This window comes from Lynx rufus, unplaced genomic scaffold (genome assembly GCF_022079265.1).
Source record: "Lynx rufus isolate CCGP_SWC_20201006 ecotype Redwood Valley unplaced genomic scaffold, mLynRuf1.p SCAF_3, whole genome shotgun sequence".
Lineage (NCBI taxonomy): Eukaryota > Metazoa > Chordata > Mammalia > Carnivora > Felidae > Lynx > Lynx rufus.
The window spans coordinates 82,412,222-82,438,630 of NW_025814845.1; the positions used below are offsets into that span (position 1 = coordinate 82,412,222).

The following is a 26,409-nucleotide window of genomic DNA, read 5'->3' on the forward strand; positions in this document are numbered from 1 at the left end:
CAGAGTTATACGGAACTTTGTGGGTGCTCAATAAATATTAAACAATCAATTTTATCTTTCTCTGCAAAATGAGGTGAGTAATGCTGACTTGTCTCATGGAATTTCGTGTGAGAAATAATAAACGAGAACAAAGCACTTTTCAGAAAATGAAGTAATTCGAATAAGCCGCTTTAATATCTGAGGTCTAGCTAGGTGATGCAAGAATAAAGTGTCTTTTTTTATTATTACATCTGTGAGATACAGCAGTCTTTTCATCTGTTTAAGAAGAAACAGTCATTATCCTTGCTTATCACCAAAAGTCAGCATGAGTAATTTCTGTGCAAATGGGATTTCTCATGTGATTTTAACATTTATCATTTTTAGCACACCGCACCTTTTATCTTTACCTGATATCAAAATGGAATCATGTCTTGATTTAAGTAGTTTAACGAGGTGTTCCATCAGCATTGCACTATTCTGCCTAAAGAAAATGCTTTCTGAAATGACTGATAAGCTGCACAAATGAGAAAATTGTAAATTTAATAATCCTCCTACTCAAAATAATACAATCCAAGAATTGCTGCTAAGGAAAATGATGTATCGTGTTCTGGTTTCCTGGAGAATTCCACGTGTTCTTTTTTATGTTTATGTTCTATAAATATTATGTGCTATTTTTTTTTTACAGTGTTTCAACAAAAGACAGCCAGAAAACAATCTGATGGCGACAGGTTCCACGGTCCTAAGAGACAAGGTATTCACATGAGCTTCAGTTTATTTAATAATCTCTAAATAAGATCTAAAGAAGCCTTATGAATATTGAATAAAGTCTCCGAGGATAGAAGTAAATAATTGTAAAACAAACAATAATAATAATAACTGTGTGCCTGATGAGTTTTACTCTTAAATTAGTGTCTTGCCCAAATATAATTTTGCCATAATAAGATTAATACAAGAAAATTATTGTAATTTATACAGGCAAGAAACAGCCTTGTGAGAATGTTTGTGGCGATGTTGATGATGTTGTTAGCAGGGCTCTAGGAAGGTCAAGTAAGACAAATCCTCTAACATGCGTGGAGACCATGCTTTTATAGGCCTTTAGAGAGAGTAGCCTCTGGAACGTAAATTGGGGGCAGTGGCGGACAGATGATTGATTCCGCAATGAAGGGAACCAGCGTGGGATGTCTGTACTCTGCACTGAACTCCATTCAAAGACTGTGCCCTTTTCTCACTATTCTCTTGCCTTCAGTACTTGATCCAGCATTTTGGAGAACACGTACTTGTCATGCAGAAAAGAGCTGAATACTGAAGCTATAGAGACATCACACACAGTGGAAAAATTTTCCTCTTGCTCTACAAAGAGGCAGCTGCCTCCGGTTTACCCTGACATCCGTGGTTCCTATTGAAAAGAGAAACTCTAGTGGGTTATTTATTGTGATCCTCTCCCCCCCCACCCCCCGATAATAAGGGCTTGGTTAAAGTTCAAAAGTGAGAAATGTAAAAGGTGACAGATGTAGGGGGCTGGCTCTGATCACCAGTGAGCACGTGCTGATGCTTTTACCCTCTGTCCAACCATTTTTCTCTAAACCTTTTCAGATATTTTCTTATTATACCATGAAATCCCAGTTAAAGAGTAATCACTAATTCAGTAATAAGCAGTTTTGATCAGCTAGTATGTCCCATGGACTGGATGGTCATAAATATCTGAAAATAACTTCAGTCCAAATAGCATTGCCTTGAAATTGCTACCAGTGAATTATTGAGAGAGACATTAAAATAAAATCAAGAGGTTATCTCACAGCAGCCACTAAACACCCCCCTAGCCAGTTTCCTTTTGTGCCATCATAGAGATGGCTAGGCAATGACTGCACCAACTTCTAACACCACCAAGCTGGTAAATACACCACCTTGGACTGTCTGGGTGGCTCAGTCGGTTAAGTGTGTTGTTACCTCTGCTCAGGTCATGATCTCATGGCTCATGAGTTCAGGCTCCGCATTGGGCTCTGGGCTGTCAACACAGAGCCCGTTTCAGATCCTCTGGCTCCCTCTGTCTCTGCCCCCTCTCCCCCATGTCTCAAAACTAAATAAACATTAAAAATAAATAAACATTAAAATTTAATAAACTTTAATAAACTTTAAACATTTAATAAACATTAAAAAAAAAATACACAACCTCAGTGGACCTGCTTCTAAGACAGCCATGGATTGTCTTCCAAACAAAGGTGTGTCCTTAAATGAGAGATCTTCATCCATCACTTCAAGTGGCATTTCCAATGGCAGCAAGGTTGTACTTAGATCATTCTCCCAATTAAGTACATGATGCTTGAATGCAGCACATAATAAAGCAGAATTTCTGGTCCTCCCTGAACCCATAGATATACTGCTAACAAATTTATATGCCAAAAAAACCCCTCTATTTGACACTTTCCATTTCTAGTGATTCACTAATATGAGGGAAAAGATTATTCTTTTTAAGGTTACCATTATCCTTCCACTGGACCTTTATACCTGTCTCAAGAAATAAGTGCAGAACTCCATATGAGATCATTGTACAAGGAGAATCAAACAGTTCCTGCAGGATTAACAAAGTAGAGATTATTCCTATCAGGACTCCCCCACATACCTCACAGCATTTGGGAAAGAATAAAGAGAAAGGGTGCTTTGAGCTCTTTAGGAGAATATTTCCCTGAAGCATTTTTAAATAAATTATTCCATTTTCATGTTTTAATTAAACGCTGTTGGAATGAAGGGGGAAACGTGAAGAAGGCCACCAGAGATGAAGGAAGCTGACAAATAGCAAAAATAATAAAAGATCCTTGGAATTCCTGCTCTTACCAGTTGTCCTCTGGCTTTCCCCCAGAGAGCAGCCTAAGGAAAAGCTGTAGTGTCCATGAAGCCTAAAAGAGACCAATCATTCTTCTATTGTATGAACAGAAAACTAGTCTCTTCTGTACCAGAAAAAAAGGGGACAGTGAAAGGAAACAAGAACCTAATTGTAAAATATTTTATTGGATCAAATTCTGCCCATCTCTTGTTACCTAATTGGTTTCATCAAGGTCAACAATCACTAGATTTTTTTTAAATGATTTTAGGGCGAGGATGCTGAAATTTTAATGAAATTTGGTATGAATTTTTTCTCTCTAGATATTTAAATCCAACTTATTGATAATATTTGAGATTAGTCACCTGAGACCAGTTTCCCTAGATCCCTCCAACCGAGGACATCAGTAATTCTGCAGAACAGAAAAGAATATTGTTCTATTGCAAGGAGAAGAGGAACATTAAACCTCATAGAATGTTGGAAAACCTCCCTGATTACTGCAGTCTTCAGGGAAATCAGAATCTAGTAGGAGAAGAGATAATTAAGAATAATTGGGAAGATTTTAAAATTAAAGAATTAAGTACCCCAAAGGGTTTACTCTGTCCAACCATTTTTCTCTAAACCGTTTCAGATATTTATGACCATCCAGGCCATGGGACATACTAGGTGATCAAAACTGCTAGTTAGTGAATTAGTGATTACTCTTTAACTATCCTGGGATTTCATGGTATAATAAGAAGAGCAGTACCTGCTTCGCCAAACAGAACAAAACAAAACAAAAAACAAAAGGCCCTTTTCTGAAATGTTTGTCAGAATCAAGATTTTCTAAAGGGACTAAACAGGTTCTCTAAGGAAGGATAAAGAAATTATTTAATTCTTTCACTATATGCTGGAAGAAAAAGGGATTACAAGAGCCAACTATTTTCCCTCTGAAATTATAAGTGTTTCAGATGCCCTACATTCAACACTGCCAAGGGATTGCCAGGAAGTTACATTATTGCTAAGTCAAGGAATTTTCCTGAGGAACAGAAAAAATTAATTGGCACCATTTCCATGGAAACTTAACAGATTTCTTCAACTCAATTTTCACATCCTGAAAAAATATAAGGAAAATGGTGAGGATTTTGGATCACAGATAAAAGTTTCCATCAAAATACAGTCTTAAAATCCATATTCCTGTGTTGGTTTTGAAATTAGAAAAATGCCAGAGTGGTATCACAGAATATGCTGCTAGCACATTCCCCCTCTCTCAAAACTGAACTTCTCAGAGTGGTCAAGGGTTTTTTCAGAGAGGCACCTGGGTGGCTCATTAGTTTAAGCTCAGCTTAGGTCAACTTCAGCTCAGGTCATGATCTCACAGTTCGTGGGTTCGAGCCCTGCGTTGAGCTCTGTGCTAACAGCTCAGAGCCTGGAGCCTGCTTCAGATTCTGTGTCTATCTCTCTCTCTGCCCCTCCCCCACTCATGCAGTCTCTCTCTCTCTCTCTCTCTCAAAACTGAATAAACATTTTAAAAAATTAAAAAAAAAAACATGCAAGCCAGAGAACTGAATTTTGTCAGTGGGTTTGAAGTTGATCAGAGTTTTGAAGGCTGTGTCATGTTAATGACACTCATAGAGGACTGATTGATAACCCTTACTTTCAATTTATTAAATCTATACTAGGGGAAGTTTCCTTCCCAGTGACTGGAATGCTTGGATTCATTAGGCCTCTACCAAAGAGTAAAGTTTCTATGAAATAGTATTAGTAATTAGAAGACCACTAGGGAACGCGATCAAGTCAAAGAGGGCTGGAGGAATGTAAGGGCTGCTTCTTCAAAGACATGGAAATATCTGGTTAATTTTCCCGGCCTTAAAAATCATATAATAGTCTAGGATGCTCACATCTCCCAGATCTGTTACACCCTTTCTTTTACCTCTGTTATATCTTTTTCTTGGACTATGCCAAGGGGCCTTTTCTATCCTCACCAGAATCATCCGCATATCATTAGTGTAGTCCTACCTCAAATATGATACGTAGCAGCTAATGAGGTTTAGCACTCCTAACATTCTGAACTGCCTTCCTGTGACTGTGGGTCACATACACAGATCTCCTCAGTCACACAGTTAAATAATGAATCTCATCAAGAGTGTGCTATTGCTGTCACTCTGGGAAGGCAAACCATTTCTTTGGAAGATGGGGTCAGATGGGAGGTAGGGGGAACATGTCCATGCTAACCACCTGCCTATTTTCAGTGACTCCCAACCCTTGATGAGCCTAAGAATCATTTGTGGAGCTTCTAAAATTTGGTTGCCTAAGTCCTACTTTAGACATGGCTAAAAATGGAACACATGAGAATAGTAATGAGCAATAATCTTAAAACCAACATGCCAAAGAGAAAATATAACCAAAAGAAACTTTTCTGAAGGCCACATTGTGGTCAAATTTGGCCACTAAGTGTGTTATATTTCAGAAATCATCTGCACAATATAATTTTAATTTTTGCCATGTTTAAACCATGCTTAAATTCAAGTTTCAGGTAAAAACTCCAACCACTCCCTAGTATATTCCTGTATCATTTGCTACAAGACGACTTTTGCTGTTACCATTTATTATCATGCTTTCCATGTTTTCTTATATTTGAGACACATCCCTGTAGACTCATAATTCTATAAAAAGTGAAAAAATAAAAGGTATATCAAGAGAATCATGTCAATAAAAACATGGAAGAAAGCATATTTATTTTTCATAATGAAAACTATTCACATGTGTTTAATACTCAGGCACTAAATCTTCTCTGCTCAGTAACTATCTGCCTAGCCCCTGGTATAGTCTCTGTCTGCCCACTGATTCTTCAATACAGACTGAAAAGTCATTATTGGCTGGCCTTTTCAGGGAGTGTGATGCTCATGGGAAAGATATAGTCAGGGAACACATCTTGTTTGTGTTCTCCAAATGCCCAGTGCTGAAACAGTCTGATAAGTATGAAATACCCAAACTTTCTGTAAGTAGGAGACCTGGAGAAATGGTGATATTGCCCTTAACGTGGGGGAAACGAGAATGCTGGTCTCTGAGGAATTTTCATCAGGCTGTTTTTGCTAGCATTGAACATAGTAAAAAGGAAAGACAGAGGATTATCAAAATGTGGTCATTTGTACTCCGTAAAAGAATAATGGCCTCAGTTATCTTTTTCAGTATAACTTACATTTCCATTTTCATAAAAATTTTGTTGTTGTTGTTGAAGTCAGACCTGGAAAAACTTGTATAATAGCTGAGTTCTTGCCTGCTTTTGGTGATGTGTCAATAGCCCACAGTAAAGAGTGAGGAGGAGGGATTTAATGTTACACTTTGCATCCTGAGACCACCAAATAAAGTTCTGTGATGGAAGGATGGCATGGGCAAGAAGAATTCTTATGGTAGTTGATGCCGGGAGTTAGTTGCTTACAGACCTATCAGTACACAGCGCTAAGGAATTATGTTTCACCTGTGTGTGACAAAGCTGCCCTAACAAATGTGCTAAACCCTGGGATCCTGAGTTGTGAACTGCAGTTACCAATGTCCTCTGCAACCTAGAGCAGAGAACAAAATCTGAGTGAACACAAGGAATAGAAGCAAAGGATAAATAAACACTAAATCTCCTGGTGAACATGATTCTATAGATATGTTCTCTTTCAAGAAGGACTGAGGAAGAGAACAAATAATATGAGAACTTCAAAAACCACTCCAAGGAAAAGGCAAGATAATTTATTCATGGAAGACTCAGGATAATTATACTTCTGTAAGTGATTTGTTTCATTAGTAAGATTGTCATATATCTTCTCACAAAGCACCATGCCATCAAAACGTAGATAATGGGAAATACACACACACACACACACACACACACACACACACACAGAACATTTCAACTCACAATTTGTAATTCTTTTAATCTGAAGTTTTTACAAATATTTTAACTGTGTAGAAAATTGCTTTAAGGTAGTAACTGTAAAGAAGTATGGATTATTTTGAATTTTCATTTATTAAATTTAAGCTAAACTATTCAACTTTCAGGTTCAGTACCTGACACCTGTCAATAAAGAATTTTTCAGAAAAGTGTGAACTCACACACAAATTGAAAATATAGAGAAGAAACAGCAGTAGAAAGTCTGGGATGAAGGCCAGGCTAAGACGAAAGCAAAATATATGAAAGACATTTTAGGTGAGAGGGCAGGATGATATGAAATATATGACATGCAGAAAAGGGATCTAGTGACAAAAGGAAGTATGGTAAAAATAAAATAAGCTTAGAAGCTAAAATTTCAGCAGCAAGTTAAAATCCACATTGGTCACAACAAAAAGACCTGATGGTGGATAAAAATCAAGTTATTGAAGTTGAGAACATAATTGGAGAAGGGTTTGTTCTCAATACATAGATAGACTAGAAACAATCAGAAGAAATGGAGAAGAGAGATCCAACTCACGTATAATAGATTTGCTTGTTTTAAATAGAATACAGAATGCAGTCAATGACATAGCTAAACAAAGCTTTATAGAACAGGAATGTGGGGCTCAATATAGGTTAACTGTGACCCAGAAAACAATAAGGAAATTTAAAAGCACCCTCGCAAATCTTTTTAATTATAAAGATGAAGAAACAATCCTAAAGTATTGAGAAGATATGTTAACTTAGATTTTCTATTTAAAAAGAATCAAAATCAGGGGCGCCTGGGTGGCTCAGTCAGTTGAGCGTCCAACTTCGGCCCAGGTCATGATCTCATGGTTGACCAGTTTGGGCCCAGCATCAGACTCTGTGCTGACAGCTCAGAGCCTGGAGCCTGCTTCGGATTCTGTGTCTCCCTCTCTCTCTGCCACTCCCCCCACTCATGCTCTGTCTCTCTCTGTCTCAAAAATAAGTATAAACATTAAAAAAACTTTTTTAAATCAAAATCAGTTTTAAAAAACAGAGAATCTGTGTAACAAAAATATGAGATAACGGATTACACAGTTTATTAGGAAAATATTGCAGCTTAAGAAGTTTATCTTTAGTGTGGTATTTCATGCCTGTAAGGAGAAAACAAATGCAGCTTTTGGATAACCAAGGTTTTAGAAAAATTAGAATTTCTATGTCATGAAAGTATTACCCGAAATATGTTATGAATAAATAAGGGACTAAGCAAAATAAAAAGCTTAAAGAGAATTTATGGTATTAAAGAATTTGTGGTGAATAATGAATTCAATAAAACATGGAATTGCATTTAAATAATTACTGTAGGGTTGCCTGGGTGGCTCAGTCAGGTGAGCATCTGACTTCGGCTCAGGTCATGATCTCACTGTTCATGAGTTCGAGGCCCTCATCAGGCTCTCTGCTTTCAACGCAGAACCGCTTGGGATCCTGTTTCCCTCACTCTCTGCTCCATCCCCACTCTCTCTCACACACGTGCTCTCTCTCTCTCTCTCTCAAAAATAAATAAAAATTTAAATAATTCCTGTAAATATACTTAAAAAATGTGAATGTAAAATGTTGGTGATAAAAAATATGTAATGCAACAAATCATAACCTGAATTCGATGCTCAAATAATATAAAATGGTCTAGGAACTAGAAGAAAATACAAAACTAAAATCATGCCCTTTTCTTCATGACTTAGTAACCAAAAATATATAAGATAAATTATATCTCTGAAATTTATTTTAAAAGAAAATATGTACTTTCCAAATCACTTAATATTACATGTGTGTGTATAGATATATGTGTATATATACAGATATAGATAGATAGATAGATAGACACACATATGTATCTGTAGTCTTTGTAACGAAAGTCAGAAACAAGTATTTTTAGTATGTGGAAAATTATTAAGAGGAAACACAGGGGTAAGAGGAATTCTGGCTAAGTTGGCCTAACAGGGCTCTTGCTGAAGGCAGGGCAAGGTGATCAGATATCACCCAGGGGGCGATGGAAGGTCAAGGAACCCAATCAGATACTGAAGGTAATCCGGTATCAAGGGTGGGGGACCCTGACTAAACAAACTTAGCAGATTCTTATGAAAATTGAGCAATAGGAAGACAGACAGGCAAGTACAAAAGGTGAAGCCTCATTGGAAAGAGGTCTCAGAGGAGCCTAACTCAAGTTAAGTCAAGGGAGGAGCTCTGTCAATATGCAGCCCTAATTTCAAGAGATGTGGATACTTTGCTTGGAACTTACAAATAATTCAACACTCCAGGTCTCTCCTAATTTACCCATGTGCCCCAGAGTTAATTTACTTGCCAGTCCCCTAGCTGTAGAACAAAAAATAACTTCAGATTTAAATCTTGGTCGCTGGGTGTCTCAGTTTCATTACCGACAGATTCTTTCCAATTACTCACAAAATAATATGGCAAGATGGTACAGTATGCTATGGCATTGGTATAGTGTATCTGCCATGGCTTGGAATGGTATGTATCCCATGGGAAAGCCTATTAGCAGAATGGGAGAGAGTTTCTTACTGCAAAAACCATATCATGTATCATCGCAGAAAGCTGGAAGTTAAGAATCACAGAAATTCCAGAAAAAAGTAATCTCTGATACCATCACAATAGAACAACTTGTCTCATCTTAAGATAATTTCCTTCCATGCTTTATCTTATGAAAAACATTTATATCATTAACATTTTACTGTATATACAAATTAATATCCTGCTTTTGTACTTACTGTGATAGGATAAGCACTTTCTATATTGCCACATGATCTTTTTAATTATTGTTATTATTTTAATGATTACTTAGTATTTGTTAAGTAAATATTTCATACTTTAAATTCTTTGTTGTTGGGCAATCAAGTTGTTTCCTTTCAAATTTTCAGTAAAAAAATGTTCTTCTAGCCAGTCACTCAGTAATAGAAATAATGTTAATGAAAAGCTCAATTTACTCTCTTACCTAATCTGAAGATTCATACACTCACCAGAACGGTGTTATTTGATGTTTATATGAGTGATACTTGATTAAATAGAAAATCTTGTAAAGAGGAACTGATCCAAGAGGAACTAAAACTCTAGAAACTGTAGTTTATCTTGAAGTTTTTACACTACGAGACCAAAAGTCTGCAATATGTACAGTTAGCAATCTGGCAAACACGTTTCAACAAAAATTACATTAACCTCATACTAACTTTTCTGAAGATAAACTAATAATAAATATAAAATGGAGGAGGAAAGAAAAAAACCTTCCATCCCCCATAAAACAGTGATCTAAGTGCATTAAAGCAATTTTGCACACCCTACTAAAAATTACAGGTTGCACATTTTGGTTTAACTAGTCTGCCCTTGGGAAGAAAGATGATTTAAGTGCCTAAATCATTTTGTTTTGCAACTTGTCATAGCTAATGGCGGGGGGGGGGGAGAAGGGGGAGGGTAGTAAGTAAAAGCTGAAGTATGTAAACTTGGTCTAATTATAAACAGCTCACTTCCAGAACTTCATCTGTCTAGAACTGACACTCTTAACTTTCATTCTTTTGTTCTCTCTGCACAACCACACAAGACTGAACTCTGCCCCCCCAAAAGTCATCTTACTTATTTTTTAGTTAGTGAAAATTTGAAAGGTGAAGGGTAATTGAAATGAATATTGGTTGTTGTTGTTGTTTATTTTTTATTTATTTTTGATAGAGACAGAGCACAAGTAGGGGAGGGGCAGAGAGAGAGGGAGACACAGAATCTGAAGCAGGCTCCAGGCTCCAAGCTGTCAGCACAGAGCCCGATGTGGGGCTCGAACACACAAACCGCGAGATCGTGACCTGAGCGCAAGTCGGACGCTTAACCAACTGAGCCACCCAGGCGCCCCTGAAATGAATATTGTTAAGACGATTCAGTAGTTTTTGAATTTAGTTATACCTGCACATATAGCAAAACAAGCTGGTACAGTTTTCCAGGAAGACTTTCCTTGAGATAACTTCAACAAAAGAGAAAATCCAGCTGCATGGGTTACTTGAGAAAAAAATGCATTCACACTTAGTCAAAGGGATGACAGGAGTGAGGTGCTAGTTAAATGTCTTAGCTATTAAATGATGGCTCTAAACGCCCATACTCTGGCAGGAATGGCACATAGAATTCGTTTGCAAACTGTACCTTATGAATTGGAGTGGATTGCAGAGGCCTATCAAAAGCAAATGGTATAAGAAGCAAGATCTCAATTGTTTTCTGTGCTTTTGGCTACTGAACCAGTGAGCCCTCTGGCTGACTTGTGCTTCTCCAATTCTCCTGGGATTTCATGCTCCGTCATCCCTGAAGGAAAAGAGTTAGAGTGTAGAATCTGTTGACATCTTGTTAGTTCTGGGGGAAGAGGACTTCTGAAAGAAAAGACAGCCAAGAAAGCCCCCGTAGGAATCAAAATGATTGGCCGTGGAGCAGTTTTATGTGTATGCGAATCTTTTCAGAAAGGAACAGTCTCTGTGTCCCCATTTCAAGATTTCCTGCTAGAATCCTTCTCAAAACTGAGGATGCTACTAAAGGTCATTCCAGGACAACCCCAAGGTTCAAGTTCCCTTGAAATACTTAAAACCTGCTCTCAAGTACTTGAAAAGTCTGTTTTCCAGACTAACCAATCCAAACACTATCACCAAATCCTTAGTACTATAGGATTTGAATGCCCTTCCATTTCTAAGTCCTTGTCTGTCTGGTCTAGTGACAGTCTAGTTAACCTATTTCTTTCTTGAAGATGGGCTCCGGGGAATGAGTGATTCTTCAGGGACAGTTCACCAGTACACAGCTAGATTGTCTATTCTCTCCTAGACTCTGTGAACATATTTCGATTTGATAGTGCATGAGACATAGACTGCTAAGGAGTTACCCGGTCCTTCTTGAGACAATACAAGAAATAGGTCGGACTTATTAGAAATGTATAAATAAGAAGGTACAAGCTCAACTAAGTTCTGCAGACATGCAGATAACACAAGTGTGATGCCACCCAGTGACCATAAAGAGGGATAAGGATTGGGATAGTCTGGAGAGCACATAGCATCCTTAAAGGCATGTAGCTTCTCTTATGTCTTTAAACATCATGTGGGACAAATAAAGCACTGACTTCACCCATGGTCTGTGGCTCAGGCTGATGTATGGTGTGGCATTAGCAGCCACACATGGAAAGTTGGACCACCCAATGTTCTGACTGTTCTGAGCAAAATAAACTCTTTTGGAAAGAAAGCAGTTCATTACAAAAAGAGCGGCAATTGCCTATTTTAAATCTTTCAGGAATAAAGTCGCAAATGCTCCTAAAACTTTATAACACTTGGATGTTGGTTGAGATCTCTTTTCCAAAAGCTAGAGATTATGTTTATTCCACATTTATTCCACAAATATTTATTATTGATAATAATGCTAATATTTATTTAGCTTACCATTTGACAGGAACTATGCTAAGAACTTTGTGCACATTATTAAAAATAATCCTCACTGGTGTGTCTGGGCAGCTCAGTCAGTTAAGCATCTGACTCCTGATTCCGGCTCAGGTCATGATCTCACTGTTTGTGAGTTCAAGCCCCATGTCAGGCTCTGTGCTGACAGCACAGAGCCTGATTGGGATTCTCTCTTTCCCTCCCTTTCTCTGTCTTCCCCTCCCCCACTCTCTCTATTTCTCAAAATAAATAAATAACCTTAAAAAAATAATCCTCACAAAAAGAAAGTGAAATTGGTACTGCCCACAGCTAGTAAAATGCAGAACTTTGCTACTGTTCTTTCTCTACCTGTCCCTTTTTCTGTTTCCTAGTGATGACACACATTCTTTTTACCATAACCCTAGGTGACAGACACAACAATCCTTCGAAATGCATTAAAAATTTTGTACTGATTTATTCAGTGACTGCTTGTAGACTGGCAGGAATAAGAAACTCAACTGATTTGTTTTTAGAGTGTTTTTTCCCCCAATTGACATATATAATCTTCTTGTTAAAACATCTTCCCCTCATATTGTAGACAGAGCTCGGCTGGAGAGTCAGGCCTTTTCCACTGTGAACTGCCTTGCTGCTGGGCAGGAAGAGCTCATCCTTCTTCAAGAGAAAGTCAAGAATGGGAAACTATCTGTGGATGAAGCCCTAGAGAAATTTAAACATTGGCAGATGGGAAAGACTGAACTGGAAATGATTCAGCAGGTAATAATAACCCCAGTCCTTTCTGGAACATTCACCTCACTGGCAGCGCCTGTCTGTAAATACATAGTCTTTTTACAAGAAACACAGGTAACTATTTGTTTGATTTTAACTACCCACAAAAAAAAAAAATGTTTTCAAACTACCAATTAAATGGCTGCAAACATCCATATTCCATGTTTACAAACCATTGGTGAACTCAATGCTGGGACCCACTATATCAGAGCTAACACCTAATCACCTTATTAGGCTGTTCTTAGTATAGTGAATATTTTATGAATCTCGTTGCTGATATTAAGGTGAAGCATCTTTACATTAACACGTGCTCAACATTCTGAAGAGTGTGTTATGTGGACCAGACTTAAAGGGAAGAAGAAAATGATTTAAATCATGTCAGGCAATATTCCTCAACAAAATATAACAAGTTTTCTCTCCTCTTCCCCTTAACTTTTGGGGGGGAAAAGCCCATATAAAGTCAGGATTTATAGAGATAGCTGCCAAGCATATTAACTTCAGATAAGCTTGTCTTCTATAAATAGAATGTATATCTTGAGAGGGTTTTAGAGTAGGTGGTTCTGAGATGAGACTGAAAACAAAATATACCATACACATCCCATGACATTCCTCGGTGAGGGGTATGAGGACTGTATTCTGTTTTATCCCACAGGCTTTCCTACTCCCTAAATAGTCCAACAGTTTTTCCTTCTCATCACAGAAAACCCCAGTGCCATAGAAACCAGTTCTCAGGAACTGTTTGATAAAACACATTTAATTAGCTAGTTTAGGCCGAAGTACAAATAATCATTAATAGCTTAATATGCTACCTTTCCCAAGGGATCATTTTTGTTGAAAAACAATGCGTAGGAAAACATTTTTAAAGAACAGCAAAATGAATCCCAATGATGAAACTCCAAACAAATGTGGCATCTAGGCAGAAGGTAGTTTAGGCAAGGGACTTTCCCAGCTCATCTGAGATCACTTCTTCTCAGAAGCCACCGATCTCGAAGGGCAGCTCTGGTTGTGTGGGTGGTGGCTGCACCTGGGCCTGTTTCACCAAACAGATGCAAAAACATGCTGATTGTGCAGTTCTGCAACTGATCTTAGTTCATGATCAGAATGACAGTGCTGCTTCTCAGTCTGGGCCAATGCCATCGCCGTCAAACAGCTCTCTTAGCCTGAAACAGATAAAATGTGCCTTAGTGCCAACCTACACACCCACTCTCCTAGCCTTGTTAGCTTGCAAGTTCTGCTGAAAATAAGCCCGTTGTACTTCACCCTCCTCAGATCATAATAAAGCTTACAATTTAGAGGAATCCAACTGAAATACCTTCTTGAAAATTATCTCACTAGTTGTTTTATGAAAGGCTTGGTTGTTTTTAATTTGTGTGTGTGTTTATATTTAATATTCTTTTAGAAAGAAGTTAAGGCGGTCTGTTAACTACTTTTAGACTGATCTGACTTATCCAATATATAGGGAGAATGGGATAATGAATATAGTTACTGTTTACGCAAAACAAAACAAAATTTAACCTGTAAAGCCAAGGAACAAGCACTCAGCCTGCTTTCCATAAAAGCCAAAAGTTCAGTAACTTTGACTGAATACTGTTTAGTGAATCAGTCCTTTTCTTTTTTTTATGTTTCCAGCTTTAATGAGATATCATTGGATAAACTTAAGGTGTACCGCCTTGTCGATTTCACACACTTACATATTGCAAAATGATTACCACCGGAGTGTTACCTAACATCTCCATCATATCAAAAAATTATCATTTCTTCTTTTGGGTGAGAACATTGAATATCTACCCTCTTATCAACTTCAAGTACATAATACAGTATTGTTTAGTATAATCACTGTGTTGTGCATTGAATCGCCAGAACGTATTTATCTTACAACTGGAAGTATCTACCCTTTAATCAACCTCTTTCCCTCCACTTCCAGGTCACTGGTAACCACCACTTTACTCACTGAGTGCAGCTTTTTTAGCTTCTGCATATAAACAGTATCATACCATGTTTTTCTTTCTCTCTCGGACTTTTTTTACCTAGCATAATGCCCTCAGGGTCTATTCATGTTGCAAATTGCAGAATTTCCTTCTTTTTCATGGCTTATGTATGTAATCACATCCTCTTTGTCCATTCATCCATTGACAGAAGCTTAGGTTGTTTCTGTATCTTGGCTACTGCGAATAATCCTGCAGTGAACATGAGGGTGCAGTTATGTCTTCAATATCCTATTTTCATTTTCTTCAGATATACACCGAAGAGCAGAATTACTGGATCATATGTAGCTCTATTTTTAATTTTTTAAGAAACCTACATACTGTTTTCCATAGTGGCTGCACCAATTTACATTCCCACCAACAATGAACAAGGTTTCCCTTTTCTCCACATCCTGCCAACACTTGTTATTGCTTGTCTTTTTGATGATAACCATTCTAACAGGTGTCAGGTGATGATACCTCAATGTGGTTTTCATTTGCATTTTCCTATTGATTAGTGATATTGAACACCTTCTCATATACCTGTTGACCATTTGTATGTCATTTTTGAAAAATGCTTTATTTAGTCCCTCTGCTCATTTTTTTTCTCTGGCCATTTGTTAACTGGGTTATTTGATTTTTGCTACTAAGTTATTTGGGGCGGTGGGGGTTATTTTTTTTTTAATTTTTAACATTTTTTTTTTATTTTTGAGAGACAGAGACAGAGAAGGAGCAGGGGAGGGACAGAGACAGGAGGCACAGAATCCAAAGCGGGCTCTTGCCTCCAAGCTATCAGCACAGAGCCCTCCACGGGACTCAAACCCATGAACCGTTAAGACTGTGACCTGAGCCGAAGTCAGACACCTAACAGCCTGAGTCACACAGGCGCCTCACTATTGAGTTATTTGAATTCTTAATGTATTTTGGATATTAACCCCTTATCAGATATATGATTTGCAAATATTTTCTCCCATTCTGTAGGTAGCCTTTTCATTTTCTTGATCATTTCTTTTCCTGTGTAGACACTTTTCAGGTTGATGTAGTCCTACTTGCCCAATTTTGCTTCTTTTGCTTGTGTTTTGGGGTGTCATATCCAAAAAACTATTGCCAAGACCAACTGCAAGGAGTTTTTTTCCCTATGTTTTCTTAGTCCTTAACATAAGGGGCTGGACAACAGTCGGAATAACAAAAAAATAGATGTTCTCCTCATTTTCCCAATATACGTACACACTCATTTTCACACACTTTTCTTTTAAAAAAATTATTTATTTTTGGGAGAGTGCAAGCGGGGGTAGGGATCCAAAGCGGGCTCTGCGCTGACAGCAGCAAGCCCAGTGGGGCTTGAAATCACAAACCTCGAGATCACGACCTGAACTGAAGTCAGATGCTCAACTGACTGAGCCACCCAGGTGCCCCTTCACACACTTTTAAATATTACTCCTGTAGCTTGCAAAAACATTCATTTGTACGCTGAACATAAATCTGTCAGGGGTAACTGTAATGTTATGTCATTATTATTGATAGAGGTATTATCCTAAGAAAATAAGAGGAAAAGTGGCACAACCATAGAGTTAATAACAGAAGAGTTTCTAGAATAATTAAGACCCATGTAGAACCCCTGGAGTTGAAGGTGAGCTGGGTGAGAAGGTAAAAACTGCCTTTTACTCTCCTCACTCCTGTTATAACCAGTGAATGCCTAAAGAAGAATATTTACTCCACTCATAGAAGAAGATCTTTAAGGCAATGAAAATAACTCTCTTTTTAGGAAACATGGTTTCTAGGTTTCAAAGGAAACCCTTAGGAGAAAGGGCTATTCTTAGATTCTCTTCTAAAAGATTTTTTTTAATGTTGTTTTACATTTTAGATAAAATGATAATAAATGTTCAACCTAGAATGTTTTGGAAAGCAAGGAAAGATCACAGACGAGCTAAGAAAGGGAATCCAGTTATGTCTCATTTGCTTCCAAGTGCCTGGTCCTTAAGAGAAATATGTAAGAAAGGTTGTGCCCCACAGAGGCTAGAGATGGGCTCAGGCGGTAGCAAATCACCATTGTGTCATTTGCTTTTGCACACAGCATAGCCAATGTAGCGCCCTCTGGTGTTAGATTGGGAAAGCGGCTCCCATAAGAATTGGGCTTTGGGTCCCGGGGCTGACTCTACCACTTAACAACTCTGTGATTTGGAAAAGTTACTTAACCTCTCCGAATCTCAGCTTCTATTTATGTAAACTGAGATGATGGCATATATACTTCATGAAGTTGTGAAAATTAAGTAACATAACGCATTTAAAGTACCCAAGATGGCTGATCGGGATGCTCTGAGTACCAAATTAGTGCAACATAGTCATGATGGTTCTGGTAACGGTAGTTGATGTTTTTCATCTTCATCTATGACAAACTCGTGACTCTTCACTTCTATTTTCTGGTCATTCCCTCATCAAGGAAAAACTACGCCAGCTACGAGATTGCATCATTGGGAAAAGGCCAGAAGAAGAAAATGTCTCTGGTAAGTAAGCTTTGTTATTCAAAAATGATAGAGTGGAGTCAACCAGGCCTGAAGTCAAATCTGCACGCCATCACTTCCCAGCTGCAGGACTGGAGAGCGTCTTAATGCCTGGTACTCAGGTTCCTGTCTGCAAAACAGGAGTGATTATAGATATATCTGGAAGGGGTTGTGTAAGTTAACATGTAGAACGTTTTCATTGACCCAGAATGAACCTTCCATAAATGCTACGTTCTTTCCTTTGATTTCTATGAAAATTGCAAATAATTCCATTCCAGTTTACATATATATGTGTGTATATATATATATATATATACACACACACACACACACCATTATACAGATTACTGAATTATTAAGGAGTCATACTTTTTTAATAAGGTTGAACATTCTCAATATAGTCAGTTCACACAATTGTGCACATGTGGATCATTTTAAATTGTAAATCTCAGGTTGCTTTCCCCTGCAGCTAGCATGCTTCTTGGCAATGCAGATTCCCCTTGCTAATAATTTACAGTCACTCTCACTGGAGGGGAAAAAACACTCGTTTTAATGCTAACACAAACCAAACATTATTAAGATGGTAAATCTTCTCCAAAGATAAATATCACATTCCAAAATTGAAAATAAATTATGTTGTCACTAGCAGACCACTCCTTCCCCAAGTCCTTACCCCTGCACAGATAATTAAAAACTAACAACCACTAGCAAAGCTTGAAATTTCCATCTTTTCCATTTTCAATAAGATTGCGTAGATTTTAGCTAGTGCTTCATGTTGAAACTTACCAGAAAAAAATTATTTTCATATTATTAAATTGTTTTCTACTCTTTCCTAGAAAATTCTTTAAGCTATCTTATAAATGGTTTCTAAAAACAGAAATACACGTTCTAAAATAATTAAGCTTATAAACACAGGGCTAATTTACAGATAACTGAGATCTACAGATCTCTGTTGTAATGTGGAAAAAGGTTAAAATTTTAACAATGTAAAAAATTATATAGTAAAAAATATGTATACATACTTTGACTAAGGAATATTAAGTAGTAGTAGCAGCAGCTAATATTTGACTATCTACCATACATTGAGTATTATCTTTTTAATTTCTTATAATAACCCTTTGAGGTAGACATTATTACCAATTTATAAATAAGGAAACTGAGACTGTAAGAAACTAAGAAGCCCTGGGTGCCTGGGTGGCTCAGTCATTAAGCATCTGACTTCAAATCAGGTCATGATCTCACAGTTCATGAGTTCGAGTCCTACATCAGGTGAGCACCAGCAATGCTTTGGGAGAACACAAGCCCCACTTTCTCTCTCTCTCTCTCTCTCTCTCTCTGTCTCTCTCTCCCTCTCTCATTCCCTCTCTCCCTCCTAGGATTCTCTCTCTCTGCTTCTCACTCACTTGTGCCCTCTCTGAAAAAAGAAAGAAAGAAAGAAAGAAAGAAAGAAAGAAAGAAAGAAAGACCTAAAAGCCCCAAAATGCACAGATTAGAAACTACAGCCTAATTCTTTTTTAATCCAAAGTCAATGCTTTTAAACACTGGTGTCTTAATTAGGAATCAGCTAGTTCCCCTTCTAACCAAAATGGGATAAGTAGTACCAGACAAACCCTCCCACCATACACAGCACTAATGCTAGGCAAAAATATGAGGCAGTTGATTTTCAGGGAGTGGGCAGTTAGCAGTCTAAGACTGTAATTCTAGTGACAAAATTTACACGGTCGTACAAAGCAAGGCAATCCTGTTGAAGTGAGGAGACATGAGCAGAATCCAGGGCAACCAAAGCTTCTGGAATGTCTGTGTGGGTCACTGAAGAGGAGGTAACTCTGTAGAGAAGTAGCTTCAGAGGGAGTGAGGGACTCCACAAGTCTGCGGCCAAGAGATGAGCAAGACCACTCATGCATACAAGATAACAGCTTCTGGACACTGAAAGCAGAACAGAGACACTAGAGTTTGAGCAGAACCAGGGAAAAGCCAGACTGGGGATGTTGGAGATTTTGCCCCGCCAGAGTGGAAAAATCTCCCTAACAACTTTGTTAAAACACCTGGTATCCTGCTGTGACATCCAAGAGATATAATGGTTAAAGACCATGACTTAGAGTGAGATCTCCTCTAGACCTGCACTAACAAACCTAAAACCAAACCCCTACAAGATACACATGGAAGGTAGTTTGTAGGCTCAGGCCCACTGCAGGCTTTAGAAAACACCTTGGGCTGTCTATAGGACAACACTGAAAACAGCATAAAACCAGGCCCATACAAGTTCATGCCAATAATCAAACTGCCTGCTAAAATAAGAACTTACACTTCTTACTTATTAAAGGAATATTACAGAATCCAGAATATACAGCTGATTGTCTATAATTTCCAGTATTCAGTGTTTCCTAAAAATACTTTTCCTTAAAAAAAAATGGAAGACATACAAAGATTAAGAAAATGTTATTCATAGAAAAAGAAAACTCTCAATAAAAACTGAAATGGTCCTATTGTTGATCTTAACAAACAAAGACTTCGAAGCAACTCTTATAAACATAGTTAAATTAATAAAAAAAAATATGTTGTTAAGGAGTGAATAAATAGGGAATCTATTGACATTTATAGGACATGACATGGAAAAAAATTAGAGTACATGTTTGTTTAAGGTGTACATGGAAGGTATACCAAAATAGAACATATGTTGGGCTATTTTAAAAGTTTCAATAAGTTTCAAAACATTTGAAATCTTCAGAGTATGTTCTCTGAACAATTTCAGCCTTTTGAAATCTTATATTCTCTTACTACAACAAAAAGAAATTAGAATTTAAGAAATTAAAAATACCTCTCAAAATAGTTAGGAATTAAGTACATTTCAAAATAACCCATAGGTCAAATAAGAAATCACAAGAAAATATTTCAACCTGAATGAATTATGAAAATACAACATATCAAAATGTGTGCAATGTAGCTAAAATAGTACTTAGAGGTAAATTTATGGCTATAAATATAACAGTAGAAAAGAAGAAAAGCTGAAGATCAGTGACATGGGTTTCCACTTCAGGAAACTGGAAAGTGGAAAGCAGAGGTAAGAGGAAAAACTGTAAAGCTCAGATCAAAAATCAATAAAAAATGAAGGAGTTGAACGATAGAAAAAAATTAACAAAACCAAAAATTAGTTATTTGAAAACATAACTAAAATTGATAAAACTGTGACAAAAATGAACTGGAAAAAAGGGAACGCGAGAGTAACCATATTGGGAAAGTGAAATGCGGCTATCACAACAGATCCTACAGACATTAAAAAGATACTAATGAAATATAATTAACTTTTTATTTTTTTTAATTTTTTTAATTTTTTTTTAACCTTTATTTATTTTTGAGACAGAGAGAGACAGAGCATGAACAGGGGAGGGGCAGAGAGAGAGGGAGACACAGAATCTGAAACAGGCTCCAGGCTCTGAGTGGTCAGCACAGAGCCCGACGCAGGGCTCGAACTCACGGACCGTGAGATCATGACCTGAGCCGAAGTCGGACGCTTAACCGACCAAGCCACCCAGGCGCCCCTAATTAACTTTTTAAATGCCAATACATTTAACAACTTAGGCAAAAAGAACAAATTAATTAAAAAACAACACTTACAAAACTAAAAAGAATTACACTTCTCTGAACATATCTTTCAGAACGTACTTTCAGAACTTTGTTAATATTTTACATATTCAACAAAAATGATTCTGGAAAGGGGGCAAAATGGAATAAGAGCAGAAGAAAATGAACCTACACATATTCCAAATAAAAAACATCCACACTGAAAGGAGACAGAAGAAAAACTAACATAAATATAGAAAATAGTATATTCCAAGGATAAAAATAAAAGAAAAAAATCAATACATAAAAATGTATTCTGTACTCTAGTAAGTAGGCTTATTTCTCTATAGGAGTATAGGGTAGCAATTTCAAAACTGCCAGTTGTATATTCTAAGACTGAGTAAATAAATGTACTATGGATAGTAAGAATCAGATTTCCTATTATCAAAGAAAGGGGTAACTACTAAAGAAAAAAGGAAGGTTGGAATGAATTCTATGCTTCTAAATTGGAATTGGAGGTAAAAATAACTCCTGGTTACGAATAGATATATTACAAATAGATATAGAAATATAGTTGTATATATGAACATATACATTTCTTTAGCCCTATCTGCTGAAAAGGCCTAGAAGCGATGACAGCCCAGCACCAATGAGCACCTGTAGCATCTAGATCCTAGTTTACAAAAGCAAATGGCCAGTAAACATGTGAAAATATGCTCAACACCATTAGTTAGGAAAATGCAAATTAAACTAAATATCAATACACAACAAGTATCAATACACAACAATTTTTAGATATTGTTACAATAAAGTGATTAGGACATGGCAAAACTGGATATGCATTTCATACATTGTTAATGGAAGTAGAATGTGGTGTGATGACTTTGGAACAGTTAAATGTGCACCTACCTTATGGCCTAGACAAGCCACTCTTAGGTATTTTTCCAAAAAAAAAAAAAAATTGAAAACATTATGTGTATCCAGACTTATTCACAAAATTTATAGCAGTTTATAATAGCTAAATCATAAACAATCCTAATGTCTGAGGGAAGAAGACATAATTATACTCTAGTATATTCATACAGTGGAATATTACTCAACAATAGAAAGAAATACCTAGTATTACACACAACATCATGAATGAATCTCACGGATGCTATGCTAAATGAAAGATAATGAAACACAAAGGAATACATTGTATAAGATTCCATTAATCTGAAATTATAGATAAAACTAATCTATATCAATAGAAATCAGATCAGGGTCACTAGAGATAATGGTGGGATGAGGATTGATGTTGGAGGCACAAGGGGATTTTCTGTAGAGATGAAATGTTCTCTATCCTAACCAGGTGATGGGTACATGGGTGTATAGATTTGTCAAAAGTCATCAAAAAAAGTAATTTGTACTATATATACTGAATATTGTTAATCTGAAAAAAGAGTGGAGTAGCTCAGGCAAAAAAACTATCAAAGCATAGTAGCAACACTTTTATTAAGTGTCTAACATACCTAAAATCATAATACCAGACATCAAAAGGAAAATAGACAAACGTAGTCAGAGACGTGGTTTCACACTTTGTAGTTGGAGATCAGTATTTGTTTAATCAAACTGTGAGATTTCATAGTTATCTCAAAGACAAGAAGTTGTCAAACAATAGAAAGAAAAAAGTTTAAGATAAATATTGAGCAAAACTCAGTAGAATGTGCTTTTTCTGTCTTCTAGATAAACTCACCATTGTGCACCATCCAAATGGTAAGTTTTTGGCATTTACTGAAGAATTTCAGACTACAACAAAGCACATGGTAAATGAGTTTCAGTGTTAATGTAAACCTAAAATAATTAGGCAGGCCAGTGCAAAAACTCATATAGATTTTATATGTATATACAAAACCACTTGACATCCAAAATAAATTTGAGATGATTCTAGAAGAGCAATGTAGAGGCATTGTTAGACAATACAAGAAGCCATGTGCTTTGAACTCTGATTGACCTGGCCCTTCACAACTTACCATTATGGCCTTTGGGAAATCACTTAAGCTCTTTAGGCCTCAGTTTCCCCATGTAAGAAATCTGCCATGGGGAGTTTCTATAAAGGCAGATGATAATATGTGCAAATGGGAGCTGATGCTTGATAAGCGGGAGTTATTGACAGAGTAAATGGAATTGGAGTAACACTTCAAAGGGTGATTCATGTCAGTGTGGTAAGTAGGAATGTATGCAGAAGGTTGGCAAGATCAAGAAGAGCCAGAGGCCAACTGGGGAGCTCTGACTAATCTAGAAGCAATTGTCTACATTCTGAACCAGAGCAGTGACTGTGGGAATGGAGAAGAGCAATAGAACTGAGCCACGTGGCTGACGGGTGGAAACTGGAAAGCCTGTGGTAAAGGCAGGAGGAGCTGTGGCCAATGGGGAGTAGTAGGAACAAGTTTTCATAAGATGGCATACCTGGTGATTGACTGATCGTGGTCAATGGAGAAAAACAAAAAAGAAGAAGGCATCATTTAGTGAGGGTTGTTATTCAAAGGTGTTGGATTGTTTCTGAGCTGAAGCAACTCCTCTCTGTGTCCTGTAGTCAACTATCTGGGCAGGAGAAATTAATAGCATCCTTGCCAAGGGTGCCTTTTCAATATTCCCTTTTTATCTCTTCAGTGGCTTCTCCTTACCCAATATATGCTACTCATAGCATATATTATTTTTTAAAGTACCGAATAAATGAATCATTAAATATGTGAACAGCTGAAGAAATAGTAACAGAGTTTATATTTCTAGGTAACGAGAGTGCCCGCAATGAAAATATGTTATATAACACACCTTTCCGCAATAAGGTAGGTTGTATTTATGTTAATTTCTATAAAATGCAAAAAAAAAAAATAACTTCTTTGTTGAGAAAGAATATGAGCCTTCTATCCTGACTATGCTTTGAAACGTTTCAACAAATATGAACAAAATAGGTTACATAAGCGTTTGTGTGCAAATTACTGTATGAACAGTAATTTAAAAGAATTAACTATTTAGAAAAAAGCAAAGAAGGAACTCAAAGGAAAAAGGCACCAAAGCCAAAGTATGGCTGAATTCAACATGTACAGACCAAATAAATCTTAGAGGAATCACGGATACATCTTTTTTAGCAATAATAATATGGTAAGTCTATTTGAACCACAATGTATACAGTCCTTAAAGTCTAGCTGTAGGAAAAAATGCAAACCCAAAACATCATTCCTGTAAATATGCATCACTTCACATGTAGAGTTAACTGAAAATGAATTGCTAAAAATAACGCTAAGCAAAGAGAGCAGCAATTGAAAAACTAGTTCAAGACAATAATGATAACATCCTGACCACCAATTTTTCTTCAAAAATAAAGCGTGTCTTCTAACTATCTACATATGTGATGTCGGAAATGTTCATTGTTACCCAGGGTCATGTGGCTGCTGGAGTCCTTGTTACACTCCAGAATTAGAACCCTTGGTCATTTCTCACAATGAACCAATTTTAGTTGACCAAATCTCAATAACCCTTTAAGCTCTCCTATGTTTTAAATAAATCATAAGGAATCACCAAAGTCATTTACCCTTAAGAACTGATCGAGTGTTTGCATTTCTGGATCATCCTGTGGCCCACCAGTGAGCTGCACATCTAATGAGTCTCCAGGGTACAGACTCAGTAGACTCACTGGGCTGTAGCAGAATCATGGGATACTACCTAGGCCTCTGAGTTTATGAAAATATACCTGTCAAACAAAGATCCTTCTACAACATCTGAAGGACTATGCAACCATGGCATATTTTTTAGAACAATATTTGGGGTAAGAGGAAAAGAATACAAATTCCTAGCCCTTAGGCTATTCTCCCTCCAAATAAAATACAACTTGAACTCAAGGACTTTGCTGTAGTTGAGTTTTACAGTTCTTTCCTTTTAAGATAGAGGACTGTTTCCCCAGTTGCCTCTATAAAGCTATTTTCCTGTGAAAGGCAACCATGACTTTATCATGTTCCTTTGGCCTTAAAATGGAGAAATGCTAGCTCTGTATCTTTTTTTGTCTTTTTTTTCTTAGCTTCCTACTCGACTCCAAGCTGAAAAGGAATTTGGTTTCTGTTGCAGGAAAGATTACTAAAGAAGGTAAAATATCAGCTATATATTTTTTTTCAGCTATATTTTTCAGAAAGCTTAAGGCAGGCTTATTAGGGACTTGAAGGAATCATTTGTCTAGCAAACAGAATACTTTAAATATTTCATTGTCTTCTCCTGAAAGGATAAACATGTGTATTTTTCAAGCTAAAGGTGATTGTTCCTTAGAAAGATTTATGTATAGGGGTGATTTTATGCTAGCTAATCAATTTCAATTGAGGACCCATTATTCACTAATACATTTCCTGTGATCTCACTTTCAGGTTATTATAATGAAACCCAAAAATCTGCAGACACTGTGCTTTCTGGGTGAAGCATGCTTGCATTTGGATTGCCTGCTGTCTTCAGGGAAAATACTATACTACAAAAGCAGAGGCAAACCTCTGGATTTCAGAATTTGTCATTGCCACGATTTATTGGCATTAACCTGCTTCAGATAGGTACATCAAGATTCAAATTGAATGCCATAGAGTGATTGCATTCTTTGACAGTTCTTGCATTTTACAATGCATTTTGCCACTGAAGCAGCTGTTCCCCATTTTGAAAATTAAGGGAAAACAAAAACAGAGAGGTGAAAACTTCTCTGTAGCAAAGATATTGTGCCTGTTTGAAGCACTCACCTGAACAGTTTACTCCTTACTCCTTACCTACTGTCTTTAGAATGACCATGAAAATACACATTTGTCATAGATATATATGCTTTTTAAGTTGCTGGTCCATTTTCTGAATTTCTGACATTCAAATCTCTAATTATTATTGCTATGTTTTGAGAAACCTTCTCTTACTTAGTGCCTATTTGCATGTAACCTTGAGAATATTATTTCTTAACATTCTATAACTCAAATTAATATACATTTCCACAACCTACATTCTTTAAAAGGCTTACAATTTCAGCAACCTATTTCTTAAAAACAACTTACTAGTGTAGAATAGAATGCAGTGTTACCATTCTGTGATTCCCATGCACGATTCCTGCAAATAAAATGAATGTTTAAAACTGTGTCTGACTTTCCAAAATAAATGCATAATAATTAACCCCTAAATTCTTCTGCTTACCAGTTTTCAGAAGGAAGCCTTCTGAAAAAAATTTTTAAACTCATTTAATTTCACTGTGTAGTCCCCATAAAGTAAACACACAAACGATTTTGTCTAGCTTCTCAACATTGATGGGAATATCTATTTTATTTTTTTTAATTTTTTTTCAACGTTTTTTATTTATTTTTGGGACAGAGAGAGACAGAGCATGAACGGGGGAGGGGCAGAGAGAGAGGGAGACACAGAATCGGAAACAGGCTCCAGGCTCCGAGCCATCAGCCCAGAGCCTGACGCGGGGCTCGAACTCACGGACCGTGAGATCGTGACCTGGCTG

At 37.0% G+C, this 26,409-nt stretch overlaps 1 protein-coding gene across 3 annotated transcripts in view; it reads left to right on the forward strand.

Moving 5' to 3' along the window:
* The window catches only part of BANK1 (B cell scaffold protein with ankyrin repeats 1), a 318,965-nt gene extending 292,925 nt beyond the window's left edge, over positions 1 to 26,040 (forward strand). For 2 of the 3 annotated variants that reach the window (XM_047090764.1, XM_047090765.1), the window contains exons 11-17: positions 665 to 730; positions 12,696 to 12,871; positions 17,288 to 17,351; positions 22,635 to 22,664; positions 23,682 to 23,737; positions 25,014 to 25,031; positions 25,304 to 26,040. In XM_047090764.1, coding sequence (XP_046946720.1) covers positions 665 to 730; positions 12,696 to 12,871; positions 17,288 to 17,351; positions 22,635 to 22,664; positions 23,682 to 23,737; positions 25,014 to 25,031; positions 25,304 to 25,480 — 587 coding nt within the window. In that variant the 3' untranslated portion in view covers positions 25,481 to 26,040. Of the gene's footprint in view, positions 1 to 664; positions 731 to 12,695; positions 12,872 to 17,287; positions 17,352 to 22,634; positions 22,665 to 23,681; positions 23,738 to 24,966; positions 25,032 to 25,303 lie in introns of all 3 variants that reach the window. The other variant, XM_047090766.1, reaches the window with a different exon arrangement.
* The last annotated feature ends 369 nt before the right edge of the window (positions 26,041 to 26,409 follow it).